Source organism: Ictalurus furcatus, chromosome 26 (genome assembly GCF_023375685.1).
Source record: "Ictalurus furcatus strain D&B chromosome 26, Billie_1.0, whole genome shotgun sequence".
Taxonomy (NCBI): domain Eukaryota; kingdom Metazoa; phylum Chordata; class Actinopteri; order Siluriformes; family Ictaluridae; genus Ictalurus; species Ictalurus furcatus.
The window spans coordinates 12,849,601-12,866,425 of NC_071280.1; the positions used below are offsets into that span (position 1 = coordinate 12,849,601).

Below are 16,825 nucleotides of genomic sequence, written 5' to 3' on the forward strand. Positions count from 1 at the left end.
GTATTAGTTTGGGGTTTATTTTTGCTTTTTTTTTTTAAAAAAAAAAAAAAAAAAACCCTGTATTAACTTTAGTACCAGGTTTTTTAAAAAATATTACTAAACCTAGTACCAGCTTTTTAAAAAACTATTACTAAAGCTAGTACCAGCTTTTTAAAAAACTATTACTAAAGCTAGTATCAGGTTTAAAAAAAAAAAAAAAACTATTACTAAAGCTAGTACCAGCTTTTTTAAAAAAAAAAAAAAAAAAACTATTACTAAAGCTAGTACCAGCTTTTTAAAAAACTATTACTAAAGCTAGTATCAGGTTTAAAAAAAAAAAAAAAAAAACTATTACTAAAGCTAGTACCAGCTTTTTTAAAAAAAAAAAAAAAAAAAAAAACTATTACTAAAGCTAGTACCAGCTTTTTTAAAAAAAAAACAAAAAAAAACTATTACTAAAGCTAGTACCAGCTTTTTAAAAAAAAAACAAAAAAAAACTATTACTAAAGCTAGTACCAGCTTTTTAAAAAACTATTACTAAAGCTAGTATCAGGTTTAAAAAAAAAAAAAAAAACTATTACTAAAGCTAGTACCAGCTTTTTAAAAAACTATTACTAAAGCTAGTACCAGGTTTAAAAGGAAAAAAAACAAAAACAGCTATTACTAAAGCTAGGAGCAGGTAAAAAATGGTAGCTTTACTAGTGTGTGTGTGTGTATATATATATATATATATATATATATATATATATATATATTTTAAACCTGGTATTAGCTTTAGTAATAGCGTTTAGCTTTACCACATTCAACAAAATGCTAAATTAGTTCTAGCACTCAGCACACTGTGATACTGTTTTTTGTTAGTAATAGTGTTAGTGTATTCTGTGTTTATATATTTCTGTAAAGCTGCTTTGAGACAATGACCATTGTAAAAAGCGCTATACAAATAAAACTGAATTGAACTGAGTAGTACTCACCAGACTGCAGTACTGGCTGTGCACTCGTTTGGATGATCTCCTGCGGAAAGGCTGACAGTTCAGGGAGTCAAAGGACTTGATTCGCAGAGAGGAGTGTTGAACACATATGGAGTCACTGTCGGATCCAGTATCTACACATCCAGAGAAACATTCAGCTTATATTACATTGGCATACACAAGCACATTGTACAGATGCTTGCAAATAGTCTCATTCGACTTCATTACAGCAAACGCGCTTAAGCATGAATATGTGAATAGACAATTTCAGCAGTTAAACAAAACTTTCATGTGCCCAGATGCACTATGATTCCCCTGCACCCACACCCATATACACACACACACCCCTTACCTGCTGTTGCCTGGTTGAGAGCAACCAAGGAACTCAGCACCCTGGTGAAGTTCTGGCCCTGAAACAGGTCCTCAGCTTCGAATGTCTGCACACAGAGAAAAGAAAAAACAGCACAACAACTTATTAAACTCACTAATACACACGCACACATTTATTCCAGCTAAACCCGTCTGACAAGACCAAAAATTAACGCCATGACAAAAGCCACACTTCAGGCCAGAGCAGCCACTACTCCATTTTCTGATCATAAATTTAGCAGAGCGCTGATATCACATGGTTACATTTTAGCAGTTATGACTTTAGTGAGTTTAGTAGTCAGTTATAATGAGTTTTTTTCCCCCATTTCATCTTCGCTAACAGCGTTACTTCCATCTCAAATAACTAGCTGACAAATTACCTGTCAGCAAAACAGCTCACACTGGTCACAGGTAGACATGAGATTCAGTACCCAAGCATCGATTTGCATACTCATGTTATCAGTTATTTGTTGAACAGCAACCAAACATGTCAAAATACACACTACAAACCACAATCGGTTTCCCCTAACAGCTAGCGTATAGCTTAGCATGCAGTATCATTGGCTAAAAGGCTCTGACTGTTATCCTCAAAGAATTTGCATATCAGATGTGCATATCAGTTTCAAAACTGTGGAGCATGTTTTGTGACATCACAAACCGAGCTCTTATGTATCCTTCCCCAAATCAGTTACGTGTGGAAGTAGAAAGTTTGAATAGAAAGATGTAAATTTCCACAGATCTTATCCAGGCCTCACATAGAGCTTAGGATAAGGAAGCTTTAACGGCCACAGAAAACAAGGTGCTGAACCACAGCAACACTAACGATACAAAAACTAAACTATACTAATACAATAGCAGGTTCTGAAGTGCGGTTTTAGACACAGCACAACGATCATAATCAAATGAATATGTTTGGTACGTACGTTAATGCAGGACTAAACAATGATGGAATTACAATAACGACACATTTCCGACTTGGAAATTCAAAACTGATTATTGGTCCCAGACATTATGCTGGACATTTTTCATTCTCTAGCACATCATTACAACCTGTGGAACCATTACCATCCTTGCTGTCTTTACTGGACACCTGGAGATCACATCATAAACAAATACGGCTGAAAAATAGCTTCCACAGCTGAGGGTATATGACGAGATTTAACTCGATTAGACTCTACACATGACTTAATAATAATTAGGCTTTTTAACCACATTGCATTCAGCTGACAATTTTTAACCAAACCAGTGAAAGAAGCTAAAATATGATCTGACTAACAGTTAGCAATGCACAGAAATGACTCATTTGTGTGTAGGATGTGCAACAGGCAAAGATCGATGACTTTGGCCAACTTTGGGGGGAAAACCATCAAGGAGCCATGAGAGAGTTAAAAGCATCGACTCTTACTGACGAACTGAGCCGACTACTCTGATTCACTGAAAAGAGCGGGAACCACGGTCTCTTGTTTTCTACTAGCTCCCAAGACTGAGGTCTGAGAGTTCACAGGTCAACGTTCACCCTGATAAAGTTGGTGTGAAGTGAAAGTAACTACTGCACTACCAGAAGCACGTCTCTTACACACCCACATCCTTTCCCGTTCCCTTTTCCGCCAGCTAAAATTTTATGTGCGTTTGTTATTTGCTAAAGGCTGTTTCACTGAGAAAGAAGATGATCATAGCACGGGATCAAATCTCATAAATGCTACAGCTAAAACCGTATGTTAGCGCCTCTGAGCACAGCTTAGAATAGCTTATGTAAACACAGCAACGGCATGCAAAATGTCGCACGGAGTCCGTTATTCACTAGTTCTGCCATGAATCTCTCACACAATCACACATAGCAGACAGACGCTCCTAAATTTGGATGAGCACCACAATATTAGTGCTGGGACACCTCTGAAAAAGCTGAAAAAGAAAACAAGAAGCATTTGTAATATATGCTTTCTTATTATTAATCTCTCTCACACTTTCCCTTGCTTGTGACTCTCACACACACACACACACACACACACACACACACACACAGAGAGAGAGAGACTTGAGCATTTTCAGCCACCTATGTGAACTAGTGGGAGTGTGTGTATTCGTATCCGTCTGGTTTTTCCAGGTTGACTCCAGACTCCCTGTTGCTCCTGCACTTCTTCAGAGCCCTCATGCTGGCCTGATAAGCCCGGCTCACTCCAGCCTCTGTGTCCCGTCTAAGCCACGGATTTGAGGCCGGACATTGCTCTTAAGTATGAGCATCCAGTTTCACCAACAAGCACCAAATGTTAAGCATATGGTTCTTCTCAAGACAAATACATTTCACAATCACCCCCAAATTAACCCCTCAACACAAAGTCAGCCATTTGGGATTTTGACCGGTATCAAACTTTTAAAGTGTCCTCGTAGGGGATTCGTCAGGTTCAAACAAAATTTGGTCAGAATGATGACGAGATGTCCAGGATGCTAAATTGCAGTGGACACCAACCCTCTTTCTAGAGATCGACCTTCCTGTAGGTTTCATCTCCAACCAAAATCTAACACGCCTGTTTTAGTTGATCAAGAACTTCTTATGACAATGATTAGATGGTCAGGTGGGCACGAATATGGTTGGAGCTAAAGTCTTCAGGAGGGTAGATCTCCAGGTACAGGGTTGGCGACCACAAGACTAGAAGGTTCATCGGATTCATACTCAATTTGATCAACAACAAATGAAGATATCCATGATTCAAACTGTGCAGGAATTTATCATATCTTAAATGGTATTACCATGGTGAGGCCATAATTTAACGTGTGATGACGCTCAAATGGGAAGAGTGGCATAATTCCACTATAAATCATGCAATGAAACAGAGCATGTTTTCAGCAATCAAATGGTTAACGTCAAACAGAAATCATTAACACATTCGTGCACCTTCTGCAGGTGTTGTGTAATTCCACTGTATGTCACGTGATGTGGTGCAAAGTTCACATGTACGTTCAGTGATGTGAAATAATAATATCCAAATGCCAACACTTGCTCATGAAAAGAGACATTGGTGCACCCCGGTGCTTGGACCCACTAATCGCTGCTTGCATCTATATTTTGCTATATATGTTGGGTTTGCTCATTTGCCGTTGCATTTTTTTGGTTTGCTCAACTTTTCTGCACATCCTCTCATTAATGCTTTTCGGTCTGAATCGGCAAAGTCTGGTTTTGCAACTCAACAAGCCGATGTTAAATTTCAAACCGTTGGCAACTGCAGTCTGTTTAAAGCCAAAGCAATTACGGATGATTGACTGAGCTGCTAAAATCACACTGAGAGGTGCTGAGGTATGCCGATGACAGATTTTTGGAGAGCTTTACTATACATCAGAGAAGAGCCTTAACCTGGAAAGCTAACAGCAAAAGATAATCAGACATTTTGTTTATTACATGTCTTTCTTTCTTGCTTTCGTTTTAACTGGGTCTGAAATGGAGCCGAGGTGTACACTTTAATCCACTTCCCTGATTGAAAAAATAGAGATAAATACCATCTTTACTTCTTCCAGAATTATACAATCTGTCATAGAAGCACTATGTTATTATAATAATGAGGGTATACGGGTGAAACAACTTTATTGTAGGTAACCATTTCTACAAAAGGTTTTGTCAATTGGTGCAAATGAAATTCAGAAGACGTGACACCTAAAACTGACAGAAATCCAGTTACATAAAATACAAATAATATAGCAATATAATATGATCTGCATATTGACCCTGATGTTTTCAGGTGGTGTATCAAGTGGTGCTTGGGTGAAACAGTCAGTTTTTCAAATTTTCAGCACTTTCACACAAAGCACAAAAACTACACTTTCACCCATAAACTTAACAGGAACTAGAATAAATGACCTTTTTTTCATAGCATCATGAGTTCTCACGAGACTCTGGACTGTAGCCTTCAAACCGGTCCAAAATAGGAAACTGTAGATGAACAGCAACCTTCTAAACCTTGGGAGCACAAACTCTACCCAAAAGGTCTGCCTTCCAAGGCGGCATCCTCTCCAATAGAACAAACAACAGAAGTTATTTTTTGAAAAGTAAAACGTGACAATCATGGTATAATGTATAAGTGATCAAGAATAAGACATAGCACATGTCATGGAGTGCTTTTATAGGGAAATAATCAACCTCAACGTGGTGTTACGCGGCCCAATGCAGTCACTGTTACAACCCCAAGGTTATTATTTTCCCATCACAGCACAGTAGTTTGCAAACAATTACCATTTTCTATTTAGTAAAGAACTCTACAAATGTACTTTTTAATCTGTTTATAGTTACATCAAACATGCCAAGCTGGTTCCTCTGAACACTTTCATTATAACATCTGTAAACAGTCGTTCCCTCATCAGCCTTCCCCCCCCTCGTCTCTCTCTCAGCTTATAAAGAGGGGAAAAGATGGTCTCGAGTACCAAAACAGAAAAGCTCTCACGATCATCAGTAGATTGACGCAAATCCAGATGTTGCTTGAGCCATCCATGGCCAAGAACCAAGAGAGCAAAACTGGGTTGGATGCATGGCATGCTCGTCAATCATGAGCTATTTGTGAGCTCATGTATGTGGAAGAGGGCAGATAGCGTGTTCTTATAGTGCAGTTACTCTGTCTGGTGGGGCAGCAAGAGCAACAGAAAAAAACGCAGTTGTTTAGCTTCACCATGTCTCGCACAACACAACAGCCTCCACTCTTGCCAACTAGTAGCTGTCATGTGACTTGTGGGTGGGAATTGGCAGCTGACCAAACTGGGGAGAAAATAGGGGAAATCCAGTCCCAAAAAGGGAATAAGAAGAAGAAGAAAAAAAAAGAGCAGCTTTGTGGTATATTCAACAGCTCTGTGGTATAATGGTAGTAAATAATGAACTTCACAGATGGCAGATTAGACTCCATCATGTTTATCGTTTACCACTTTAACAGGAACTAAACGTTCACCCTCCTACACTGGTGACACAGTGATGTTGTGAATTCGCTGACTCCAAAGCTGCACTTCCTTTAAAGCATGCACAACAATCTATCAACTGTAATAAATATCTTTCACAAAACGTGTTCACAATACAACGTGTATCCATGTGGTGCGTGATAAAATCACTACTGCGATGCCACTAATCTACCAGCGATTGGACCGTCACTGTCTAACCTTTCTTTTCCTCCTAAAAGAAGAACTGTTTTCCTTTCTTGGGGTTTCCCCCCTTTCTTATTCACTGGAGAGCCTCTCACTGGGCTGGAGTGTGCCTGTCCCTGAAAGCCATTAATGAACTGCAAGACAGGCTCGTTCAAACACACAGCTCCATTCACTACAATAGAGGGCTTGTCTTGAGGCTGACCATGGGCCAGAGCTATAGATAAAACCAGCTTTAATGCAGAAAATGGTGAAACAGTTGTTGCGCTAAGACAAAATCTCAATTTTATACTATAAAAAAAAAAAAAGTCAGTGCAACCCAAGATTTCTGATGATAGGCTTGTCTCTCTGGAGAAACGATTATGTAGGACCCTACACAGATGGTTTCCCTTTCAGTAGACACTCCTAAGTAATCCAAGAACCCGTAACTATTCCAAGGAACCTTTGAGAAGCCCTCTTTGCGCAATATTGACAACAATATTGCAACTACACATTGTGATCATGATGATCATGATGTGCATCGCAATCTATTTAAAGAAAACCGGTGAATGTGCGTCACAGTTAAAGATTGAAGCTCACCAATCCCACAATCTTGCGAAACCCCCATGTGGAACCCTTATCTGGAACCCTGAAGAGGTGAGAATGCTTACGGTACACAATAAGAAACACTTCGGCTTGTTAAAGTGATCAGTTCCATATGGCAAGCTTCTACACCTTTAGTATTATGAGAACAATAAATAAAGCACGTAATGTGCTACTCCAAAGCGCTTTTGAATTCTCTAATCTGATTGGTCAGAAGGTGATGGTTCATTTTCTATAGCAGCAGCTCTGACAATAGTTTATATTAATGCTGCCGCTGTAATCATTTCTATAGTAACAGGAGCTTGTGTATTGACCACTCCAAGTAATCTTGGACAGAGGACTTTGCACTTTCCGGTTTCTTGAGATCGCGGAAACTGTGTTTTCTTTTTGTCTCATTAACTTCAGGAAAAAGGAAAAAAGGGAACGGCTGTTTATAGCGGTTATAACGAGAACTCGCTTTTTTGTGGATGTTAAACAATATTAAATGCAACTATAAATGGTTAAAAAGCATGAAAATGACTCTCTGGCAAATTGCTGTGGTATAAGAGGAGTAAAACACTTCAGGACACTTCAGCTATTGGAAGATAATCAACTTTTGGGCGGTAACAGTTCCTTTACATCAGGCTGCATTAAACTAACCCTTTCACTGATTATTTTCCTATAACCCTCGCATAAGATCATATAATATTCTTTAAACATAACAGTTCATTTTAACCCTCTACTGCACAAATTATTGCATTTACATTAAAAAATAATGTTCATAGATTATTACTTGAATTACTTAAAGTAATAGAAATATATATTTAAAAATGTGGGGGAAAAAACATACAATGGTGGGAAGTATCATATAATCAAAAAGGACACCAAATGTGTTAGATTAAAATTCTGCATTTTCCAGACTAGAAATTGCAGAGGTTTGTTTTGCCTCCTAGTAAGCATGTAAAAGTTATAACTTCTAGAAAGGAGTTACAGCTGCAAAAGCATGCGGCTGGATTTACACACTCAAAATACATATGAAAATTGTATCCATAGTTACTGGCATAATAATTGGGGGGGGGGGTCATAATGTAGGTTATAGGAAGCAGAAATCAAGATCAATTCATTTAAAAGATTCATTTTAAATATATGGCACTGAATCAAATTCGAATCGAATCAGGAGTCGTTTAGAGACTCCAATATTTATGGATGTAAATAACCTCATTGTCAGTATTGTTTCGCAATGTTCTGATACAAGATTTAGTACTGCACTGTGCACATATTTATTGGAACATGAAAGCTAAGCCATAGGGTTTTTTTCCCCTCAACACCTAACCTACTGAAGTACAAGTCACAGCGTGCCACTGCGGTTTGATTCGGTTTATAAAGGATTAGTCCAATATGATTCCCAGCGTCCCACTGAGCGCTAGACTGCCTTACCCGATCTGCCTCAAACGCCACAAGCTCAAACAGAGTTGCATCTACAGATATAAACAAAAACAGCACCCGATCTGAGATAAACAGTAAACATAAACAAGTCAACAGCAGGCTGCTCACCTCCACTCGGTATGAAGCACAGCCTTTGAGGAACTCCCTGATGTTGCCCAAGCACTCGCCGTCGTTCTTCGGTTCCTGGAAGACCTGTGTGCATGAGAGGAAAATGGCTGAAACTATCTCTCTCTCCCTCTCTGCTCCAGTGGTTTAAAACCCGGCTATTCACTTCGCACTCTCCGGCTACACCATACAGAGTGGTCAAGAAACGTTTATTCACATCTCCACTGTAGCTGGAAAACGCTACCTATCCACCGAGTAGGCGTTAAAGAAACGGAAGTGACGCAAGATGACGGCGACACGCAGTGAGTGGAGGAGTGTTTAAAAACGATACTCCAAATGAGCTATATGCTAAAAATGTTTGTAAAATTTTTCAAATAAATGCTTGATTTTAAATGTTTTTTATTCGCATGTGTAATTTTGTGACTGTTTATTGCTTTATTCCTCATTTTAAAATCTTTTAAACAAAGCACTTTGAACTCAGCACATTTTGGACTCAAAATGAAACGTGCTATCTATAATAAATAAAGTTGTTGTTTTTTTTCTACATTGGATATTTTCATGAAATTTTTCATGCCTGACCTGCTCTAAGACACCTTACTCATGTTCTTAAAAGGAAAAGTCCACCCCGAATAACTGTGTACCGATATTATGATCGATATGTGGAAAAGATTCACTTTATGAGTACATTTGGAGTTTTTTGTTGTTGTTCAAATGTTTGAGAAAAAAAAAACCTGAAAGCTGAAATAAACAATAGAAACCATCCATCCATTTTCTATACCGCTTATCCTACAGGGTCACGGGGAACCTGGAGCCTATCCCAGGGAGCATGGGGCACAAGGCAGGGTACACCCTGGACAGGGTGCCAATCCATCGCACGGCACAATCACTACACAGTTACACACCCATTCATACACTAAGGACACTTTTGGACATGCCAATCAGCCTACCATGCATGTTTTTGGACCGGGGGAGAAAACCCCCACAGCACGGGGAAAACATGCAAACTCCACACACACACAGGGCCACGGCGGAATTCAAACCCCCAACCCTGGAGGTGTGAGGAAATCATGCTAACCACTAAGCCACCGTGCGCCCAACAATAGAAACCCTCATAGAATTTATAATAGATTTAATGGTTACAATGAGAATTTTATTGGTTTTAATGGTCACTTGTTGCCTTCTATTGGTGTCGTGTTATGTCAAGTGGATACCATTAAGGACCAATGAACACCTTTGATATTTGGTAATGGTTGTAATGGTTAACGGATGGTTTGTAATGCTATTTGTAGTGGAAACCATTAGAATTTCTGTGATGGTTTCTATTGTTTGTTTTTTTCAGCAGTATACTTCTTTCATCGACATGTTGGTCTGCTGGGTAACAGTTTCCACAATGCTCTATCTACTGTCTGTGTGGAATTTCTGTGCGTGTTCTCGTGTCTGTGTGGGTTTCCTCCAGGTTCTATGGTTTCCTCCCACTGGCCAAGAAAACATGCCAGTACTGACTACTCTAAATCACCCATACATGTGAATGAGTTTGTGTATGCATGGTGCCCTGTGATGGACTGGCATCATATCCAGGGCGTACTCCTGCCTCATCCTGAGTGTTCCCAGAGTAGGCTCTGAAACCTTAGTCTGACAGAGGCTTCGGATACCTGGCTGTGATGCCTGTTTAGACATAATTTTGTCCAGACAACAGTGTGCCATGCAGAAATTACTGTGAGATTGCTTGATAACTTTATACACTTTATGAATGTCATTTGCACAATGCTAAACTGGTAGCCATAACCTTCCTTAACATTATACTCATAGCTCCAGTGCAAAAAAAAATAAAAATAAAAAAGCTTAGGACGCCAAATGTGTCTTGTCTGATTGACCACATTTAGGCTAAAGGGAAAATTGTGAACATTAAATTTTTTGACTAAACACTTTCTTTAACATCTAATTATTACAATCATTGTAAAAGAGATGATGTGAACCAGACTGGAGTCTATTAATTGACTGGGATATTCTCAGCAGATCGTAATATAGTTTGCAGTAATTGTGTCTGATGAATTAAGCTGTGCCTGCAATAAATAAATAAATAAATAAATAACAGACACAATAGCTATTAAAATGTGCACTGTACCTTTAAATGTGAGGGGAATCCTTTCCTGGCTTTCTTATCAATGGCCACTTTGTAAATGGGTATTAACCCCATAAATACTGTGCTGATTTCTTCTGGTTTTCTGTACATCTCATACTAAATTGTTTCAGAAATTAAAACAAAATCTAAGAAAAAAAAAGGCAACCTGAGTAAACCCAAAACACAGTTTTTACTGAAGCAAAAAAGTTATCCAATACCAACTGGGCCTGTGTGAAAATGTATTTGCCCCCATAGTTACGAATTCCCCAAATCTATGAAACTGTATTTATAATGAGGTTCAGCTGGACTAGACGCAACCAGGCCTGATTACTGCAAACCCTGTTCAATCAAATCAACATGTAAATAGAACAAAAACCACTGCTAAACCAAAAGAACATTAAGGCTCATCTGAATTTTGCCAAAACACACCTTGAAGATCCTCAAACCTTTTGGGAGAATGTTCTGTGGACTGATGAGTCGAGCGTGGAATCGTTTGGAAGACAGGGGTCCCATTACATCTGGAGTAAATCAAACACAGAATTCCACAAAAAGAACATCATACCTACGGTCAAGCATGGTGGTGGAGGTGTGATGGTGTGGGGATGCTTTTCTGCTTCAGCGCCTAAGCAACTTGCAATAATTGAAGGAAACATGAATTCTGCTCTCTACCAGAAAATCCTAAAGGAGAATGTCCAGTCTTCAGTCCGTAAGTTGAAACTCAAGCGCAACTGGATTACGCAGCAAGACAATGGTCCAAAGCATAGGAGTAAGTCTAGAAGTCAGTGAAAGACTGAGCTCCAGTTATCCGAAGTGTTTGGTTTCAGTTATTGCTGCTAAAGGTCGCACAACCAGTTTAAGGGGGGCAATTAGTTTCTCACATGGGTGAGAGGTGTTGGATAACTTTTTTTTTTGCTTCAATAAAAAAAAAAATTAAAACGGTATTGTGTGTTTACTCAGGTTGCCACTGTTTTATGTTGTATTTTGTTTGAAGATCTAAAACTATTTCGTATGAGATGTACACAAAAACAGAAGAAATCGGGCAAATACTTTTCCGCAGCACTGTATAAAGATCATCCACATTGAAGCCCAGCAGCGCTTCTAGGTACACATAGTACCTCTCTAATATAACCTTATTAAACAATATCCCAATTCAGTGTTTACTCAAATGGCCTGTCTAATTGCTGTCCTATGAGTAAGTTATTACTGTTATTTAGGAAATATTGCTGTACATGGGTGTTTCATTTTGTGGGATAAACAGTTTTAGTAAAAGACCACTGTCAAGGCAGCTGATGTAGAAAAGTATGTTTACATATGGGGTGTTATGGCAACGCCTAGGTGCTTGGGGGGAAAGCTGCCACTCAGTCTGTTTTAGATCAAATGAATATACCTTAGAAAGGTTTACATGGATACTTTCTTATTCCTTTATGCCCATAACATCTTTTCTGTATAAAATAATGGACGTTTTGCACATGTTTATTCAATGACAACAATCTATTTTATGTAAATGTAATATAGAAAATAATAATAAAACATCTCAGTTTTATCATTTAGGTCTACAACAACTAGATAGATGTGTGTTAAGGCAAGACAATCTTTAGTGCGCCTGGAAGTCATTTCATTGTAACAGGAAGGCAGAGGTTTTAATATGTACATTCCTGTCAGTATATAAAAAGTTGGACATATTGAAAAATAAAAAAAAAATTAAGTATTTCATTACTTACCTACCAAATAAATCAACAGGAACAAGTGTTTGTTTGTCTTTAAAGATTGGAAGAAGTCATCAGAAGACTTTCTGGCAAAGCTTTCATATACTGAGGGTTCAGAAACTTCATAAAGCCTTCCTTTTACAATGAAATGACTTCTGGACATACGGAAAATGATCTGCGCTCACGAACATGCACGAGCGAGCACTCTGTACGTGTACAAGTACGATTATATGAGAAAGCGCAGGTATGCGTAAGTGTTTCATAAATATATGTGAGCAGTATTTTATATATACAGGGCCAGACTGGTTTGAGTTGACAGCAACTCAAATAACCACTCTTTACAACTGTAGTGAGCAGAAAAGCATCTCCGAATGCACAACACACCAAACCTTGAGGTGGATGAGTTACAACAGCAGAAGACTACATTGTGTTCCTCTCCTGTCAGCCAAGAACAGGACTCTGAGGCTACAGTGGACACCAAATCACTCAAACTGTACAGTAGAACATTGTAAAAATGTACCCGGTGATGTTTTTCTTTGTTTACCACGTGTGCACGCCGATTCCTGTTCAAGGAGCGGAGCCCGATGTGATCTTCTGCTGGTCTAGCCCATCCGGATCAAGGTCCATCATGTTGTGAGATGCTCTTCTGCTCAACACGGTTGTACAGAGTGGTTATTTGAGTTACCGTAGCCCTCCTGTCAGCTCAAATCAGTTCAGTCTGGCCATTCTCCTCTGATCTCTCTCATCACCAAGGCTTTACCACTCACACAACTGCTGTTTTTTTGTTTTTCTCACCATTCTGAGTGTCTAATAACGTGATCGGTTCAAATAGTGTGCGTGTGTAAAGTGTTTGGCCTTTCATAAATAAAAGCTCGCCTGTGTATTCATGCAAAGCCGTAAAACTCGGTATATACGCGCACCACGCGCGTTACCCCGCGCCGCATAAAGCTCGCGCATCGACTCTATCTGAGCGCGCTCGCTCTCCGCAATAAAGATCGGACAGTAAAGAGCTCGCGCGGTTGATCCAAAAAGCAGCAGTGTGTCCCGGTTAAAGCGCGCGCAGCTTCCCATCGTTTTAGAATCAGACTAAACGCGTTTAAGGCATTTTACCGTGAGGAGCGAGCCCGGACGCAGTCGCTCGAGCAGCCTGCACAGCACCACGCCGTCTCTCAGCGAGCTCTGCAGAAAGCTCTCGGGATCCGACACACGCTTTTTCGGCGACTCCAGCACACCGAGCGCGATGAGCCACGTAACCGTCTGCTCGGCCGGATTCATGATCGCAAACGTGCGTCCTCCAATTTGAAAATAATAACAACAATAATAATAATAATAATCAATCAAATCGGAGCGCGCGGTCGCGTCAGATCATATACACATCCTGTTGTTTTTCTCTCCAGCGCGAGACATCTGAGGGGTAGCTCGTGGACGTGATCCCTCCTTCTCTCTGGCTGCTGTGTGCATAACGAGCTGCCTCGATTTGTCTAGTAGGGGTCTGGTTTCGTGCTCTGGTGCGTTTTCCAACTGCTTTGGCAGGATGTCAGAGTGACCCCCCTCTCCTTTCCTCTCCTCTCCTCTCCTCCTCTCCTTTCCTGTAACCGAAATCAACAGACGAAAAGTAACACGCCTATGGAGACACTGACATCTCATGCAAATATATATCTGTAGGTCTATTCACTGCTGCTGATAACAAGTGGCTGAAGTTTAAAAAACAAAGGAAGAAAGATAGCTTTGTTTAAAAGGTGTACTTATTTTTTGCAAAACCTGTATGCAATACAATATTGAGAGCAAAGCAAAAAAGCAAGCAGTCCCATCTCCACACACTGAAAATGATTGGGGACTGGGTTTGTCAGTTCAATTTAACACATCTTATGAACATTTCAAAAACCACACTGAATACCTGACGCTAGACACCAGATTTTAGGAAGCGGACAAGGGGAAATAGACAGGAAACAAGTTCACTGTGGTGTGCACACATTTCTGTTTAGTGTATCTGCAATACATCTTTTTTCTAAAAAAAAAAAAAAGTCCACAATCTTTGCAATATATCTATCTATCTATCCATCCATACCGCTTATCCTACACAGGGTTGTGGGGGAGGCTGGAGTCCATACAAGGGAGCTCTGGGCACAGGGCAGGGGACACCCTGGACGACACAATCACACACATTTTGGAAATGCATGTCTTTGGACTGGGGGAGGAAAGCAGTGAGGCATGAGGAGAACATGCAAGCTCCACAGATGCTGGGCGGAGAAGAGATTCAAGGCCCCAAGCCTGGAGGTGCAAGGCAAGCATGCTAACCACTAAGCCCCCATGGCCCCCCTGTTGTGATATATCTTAAAACAGAAACGGTTCTGTACGTTGTAGATACACTTCCTGCACTTGCACTTTCCCTTTGTTTGTCATAGCCCATGTTTTTGGAAGTGAATTGGTTTAATTCCGATCTTAGTGGGAAATAACCCCAAAATACTCCACCCACAGGCTTACTTTTCCATCCGCAACAATGTTCCAATTTGGCATAAAAACCATGACACTGACAACCCAAAGTCAAATCTGATTGGTCTCACACAACCATACACAGTGTGACATGCAGTGACATGCTTTTACGACTGTCTTACGGTGACTTAAAACAGAATTTACATAAAAACAGAATGTAGTTACATAGAAGAAGAAAAAAAGAAGAATGTAAACACATACAATAAAGGATATAAAACACTGTATAGACTATATATGGAATAAAGTGGAGTTGTATGCGCAATACCGTGCTGTGCAACATCGAGCTGCAGGTAGTTGCAGTGACAAAGCTAATAAATATTTATAAATACAGGATATGTCATGTATAATAACAGGAATGTTGGTGGTGTGGGTGTTGTGCAAACAAATCCATGGTCTTGTCCTAGGTGTTGTCCTGTTTCGGATTTAGTTTTACTGTAATAATCCCTGACGGGATATGAGTAACGGCCCAGTGATTGCACATCATCTAGTCCACATATGATTGTGGAATGATGGTGATGAATTCCTTTACGGGAAAATCACATAGCCCAGCATACATTTCACATGTGATTATGTGAGTAATACTGATCGTATAAAAAAAAATATGGAAGAGTGCAAGTGACCACTGTGAAGTTGAACTCAAGTAAACAACATGTGATCATAATAAGTGGGAAATTGCTTTGTGAGACATATGAATAAGAACGTGTGAAAATAAATGAATCATATGATGTGTCTAAAAACACATGTAGTGAGGATAAGGTTGGGGTTTTGTTTTTTTCAGTAAGGATAAGACCAAAGAAAAGAGGCAGCCAAGCTCACGTCTCTGAAACTAAAAATGGTTTGGGATTCGCTTTTACTGAAATAAATACTGCCATTGGGGGCGGTGGTGGTTAAGGCTCTGGGTTACTGACCAGAAGGTCTGGGGTTCAAGTCCCAGCACTGCTAAGCTGCCACTGTTGGGCCCTTAACCATCTCTGCTCCAAGGGTGCTGTATCATAGCTGACCCTGCACTCTGACCCCAACTCCTTGGCATGCTGGTATATGCGAAGAAAAGAATTTCACTGTGTTGTAATATATATATATATACATATACATGACCAATAAAGAATCATTATACATAGCACATATTACCTCATCACCTGAACAACCTGGCTACAAGAACACAGCACAACTCAGTCTTGGTGAGACCATATGTTTACAGCTGGTCCACTTTCAGCCCAAAACGTCAATGCCACACAATCATTTGCTACATTAAAACTTTAAATGTGTCTGCCTAGCATTGAGTTACTTTTGGACCACAACTGAAATTATTATGCCAGAACTGACATTTGTGTCTAAACTCAACTCATATTTGGCCCTGGGTTCTCATCTGGAAATGATCTTACTCAAACTCCACAGGCACCATTAATCCTGACATGTTGCTGCTTGATGAAACAAATAATCCAGCAATAATCCAGCAATAGGTTTTGTGTACTTGAGAGAGATGTTGGTTTACAGCGCCCCCTGCTGGAGGCTGGTTTCCCCCAAATTTAGACGTTATTGTTCTCATAAGAACTAAATCTGGAATGAGGTGTTCAACAAGCACATATGGTTGTGATTGTTAGGTGTCTATATATCTTTGGCTATGTAGTGTAGTGTACATGATTTATTTTATTTACGCTAATAATTATTGTTCACGTGATCACATATTGTGATTCATATGAATTCATGTGTGCAATTCTCAGGGAAGATCGTGTTGAAATGCACTTTGTCCATTCCTCATATAATCACGTGTGGAAAAACATGATCACATTTAAAATGTACTGCATGTTGTTTCACGTAGGGGCTACTACCATCTGTTTAACACATGTCTATCTGCAGATGAGGTGGAGTTGCAACTTTTCTTCTCTCTTTTTTTTTTTTTTTTTTACCAGTAATAAGTTGAATTTTTTAAAAAGTTTTCAGAATAACAAACATTGCAAAAA

The 16,825-nt window shown here is 39.6% G+C and overlaps 1 protein-coding gene across 2 annotated transcripts in view; it reads right to left on the reverse strand.

Moving 5' to 3' along the window:
• arhgef7b (Rho guanine nucleotide exchange factor (GEF) 7b) overlaps positions 1–14,122 on the reverse strand; it is a 42,168-nt gene extending 28,046 nt beyond the window's left edge. Inside the window, exons 1-4 of one of the 2 annotated variants that reach the window (XM_053615311.1) lie at positions 13,482–14,122; positions 8,547–8,630; positions 1,303–1,387; positions 954–1,084 (exon numbers count right to left, since the gene is read on the reverse strand). In XM_053615311.1, the coding sequence (XP_053471286.1) occupies positions 954–1,084; positions 1,303–1,387; positions 8,547–8,630; positions 13,482–13,646 (465 nt within the window). In that variant the 5' untranslated portion in view covers positions 13,647–14,122. The remainder of the gene's footprint in view (positions 1–953; positions 1,085–1,302; positions 1,388–8,546; positions 8,631–13,481) is intronic. The other variant, XM_053615310.1, reaches the window with a different exon arrangement.
• Between the last annotated feature and the right edge of the window lie 2,703 nt (positions 14,123–16,825).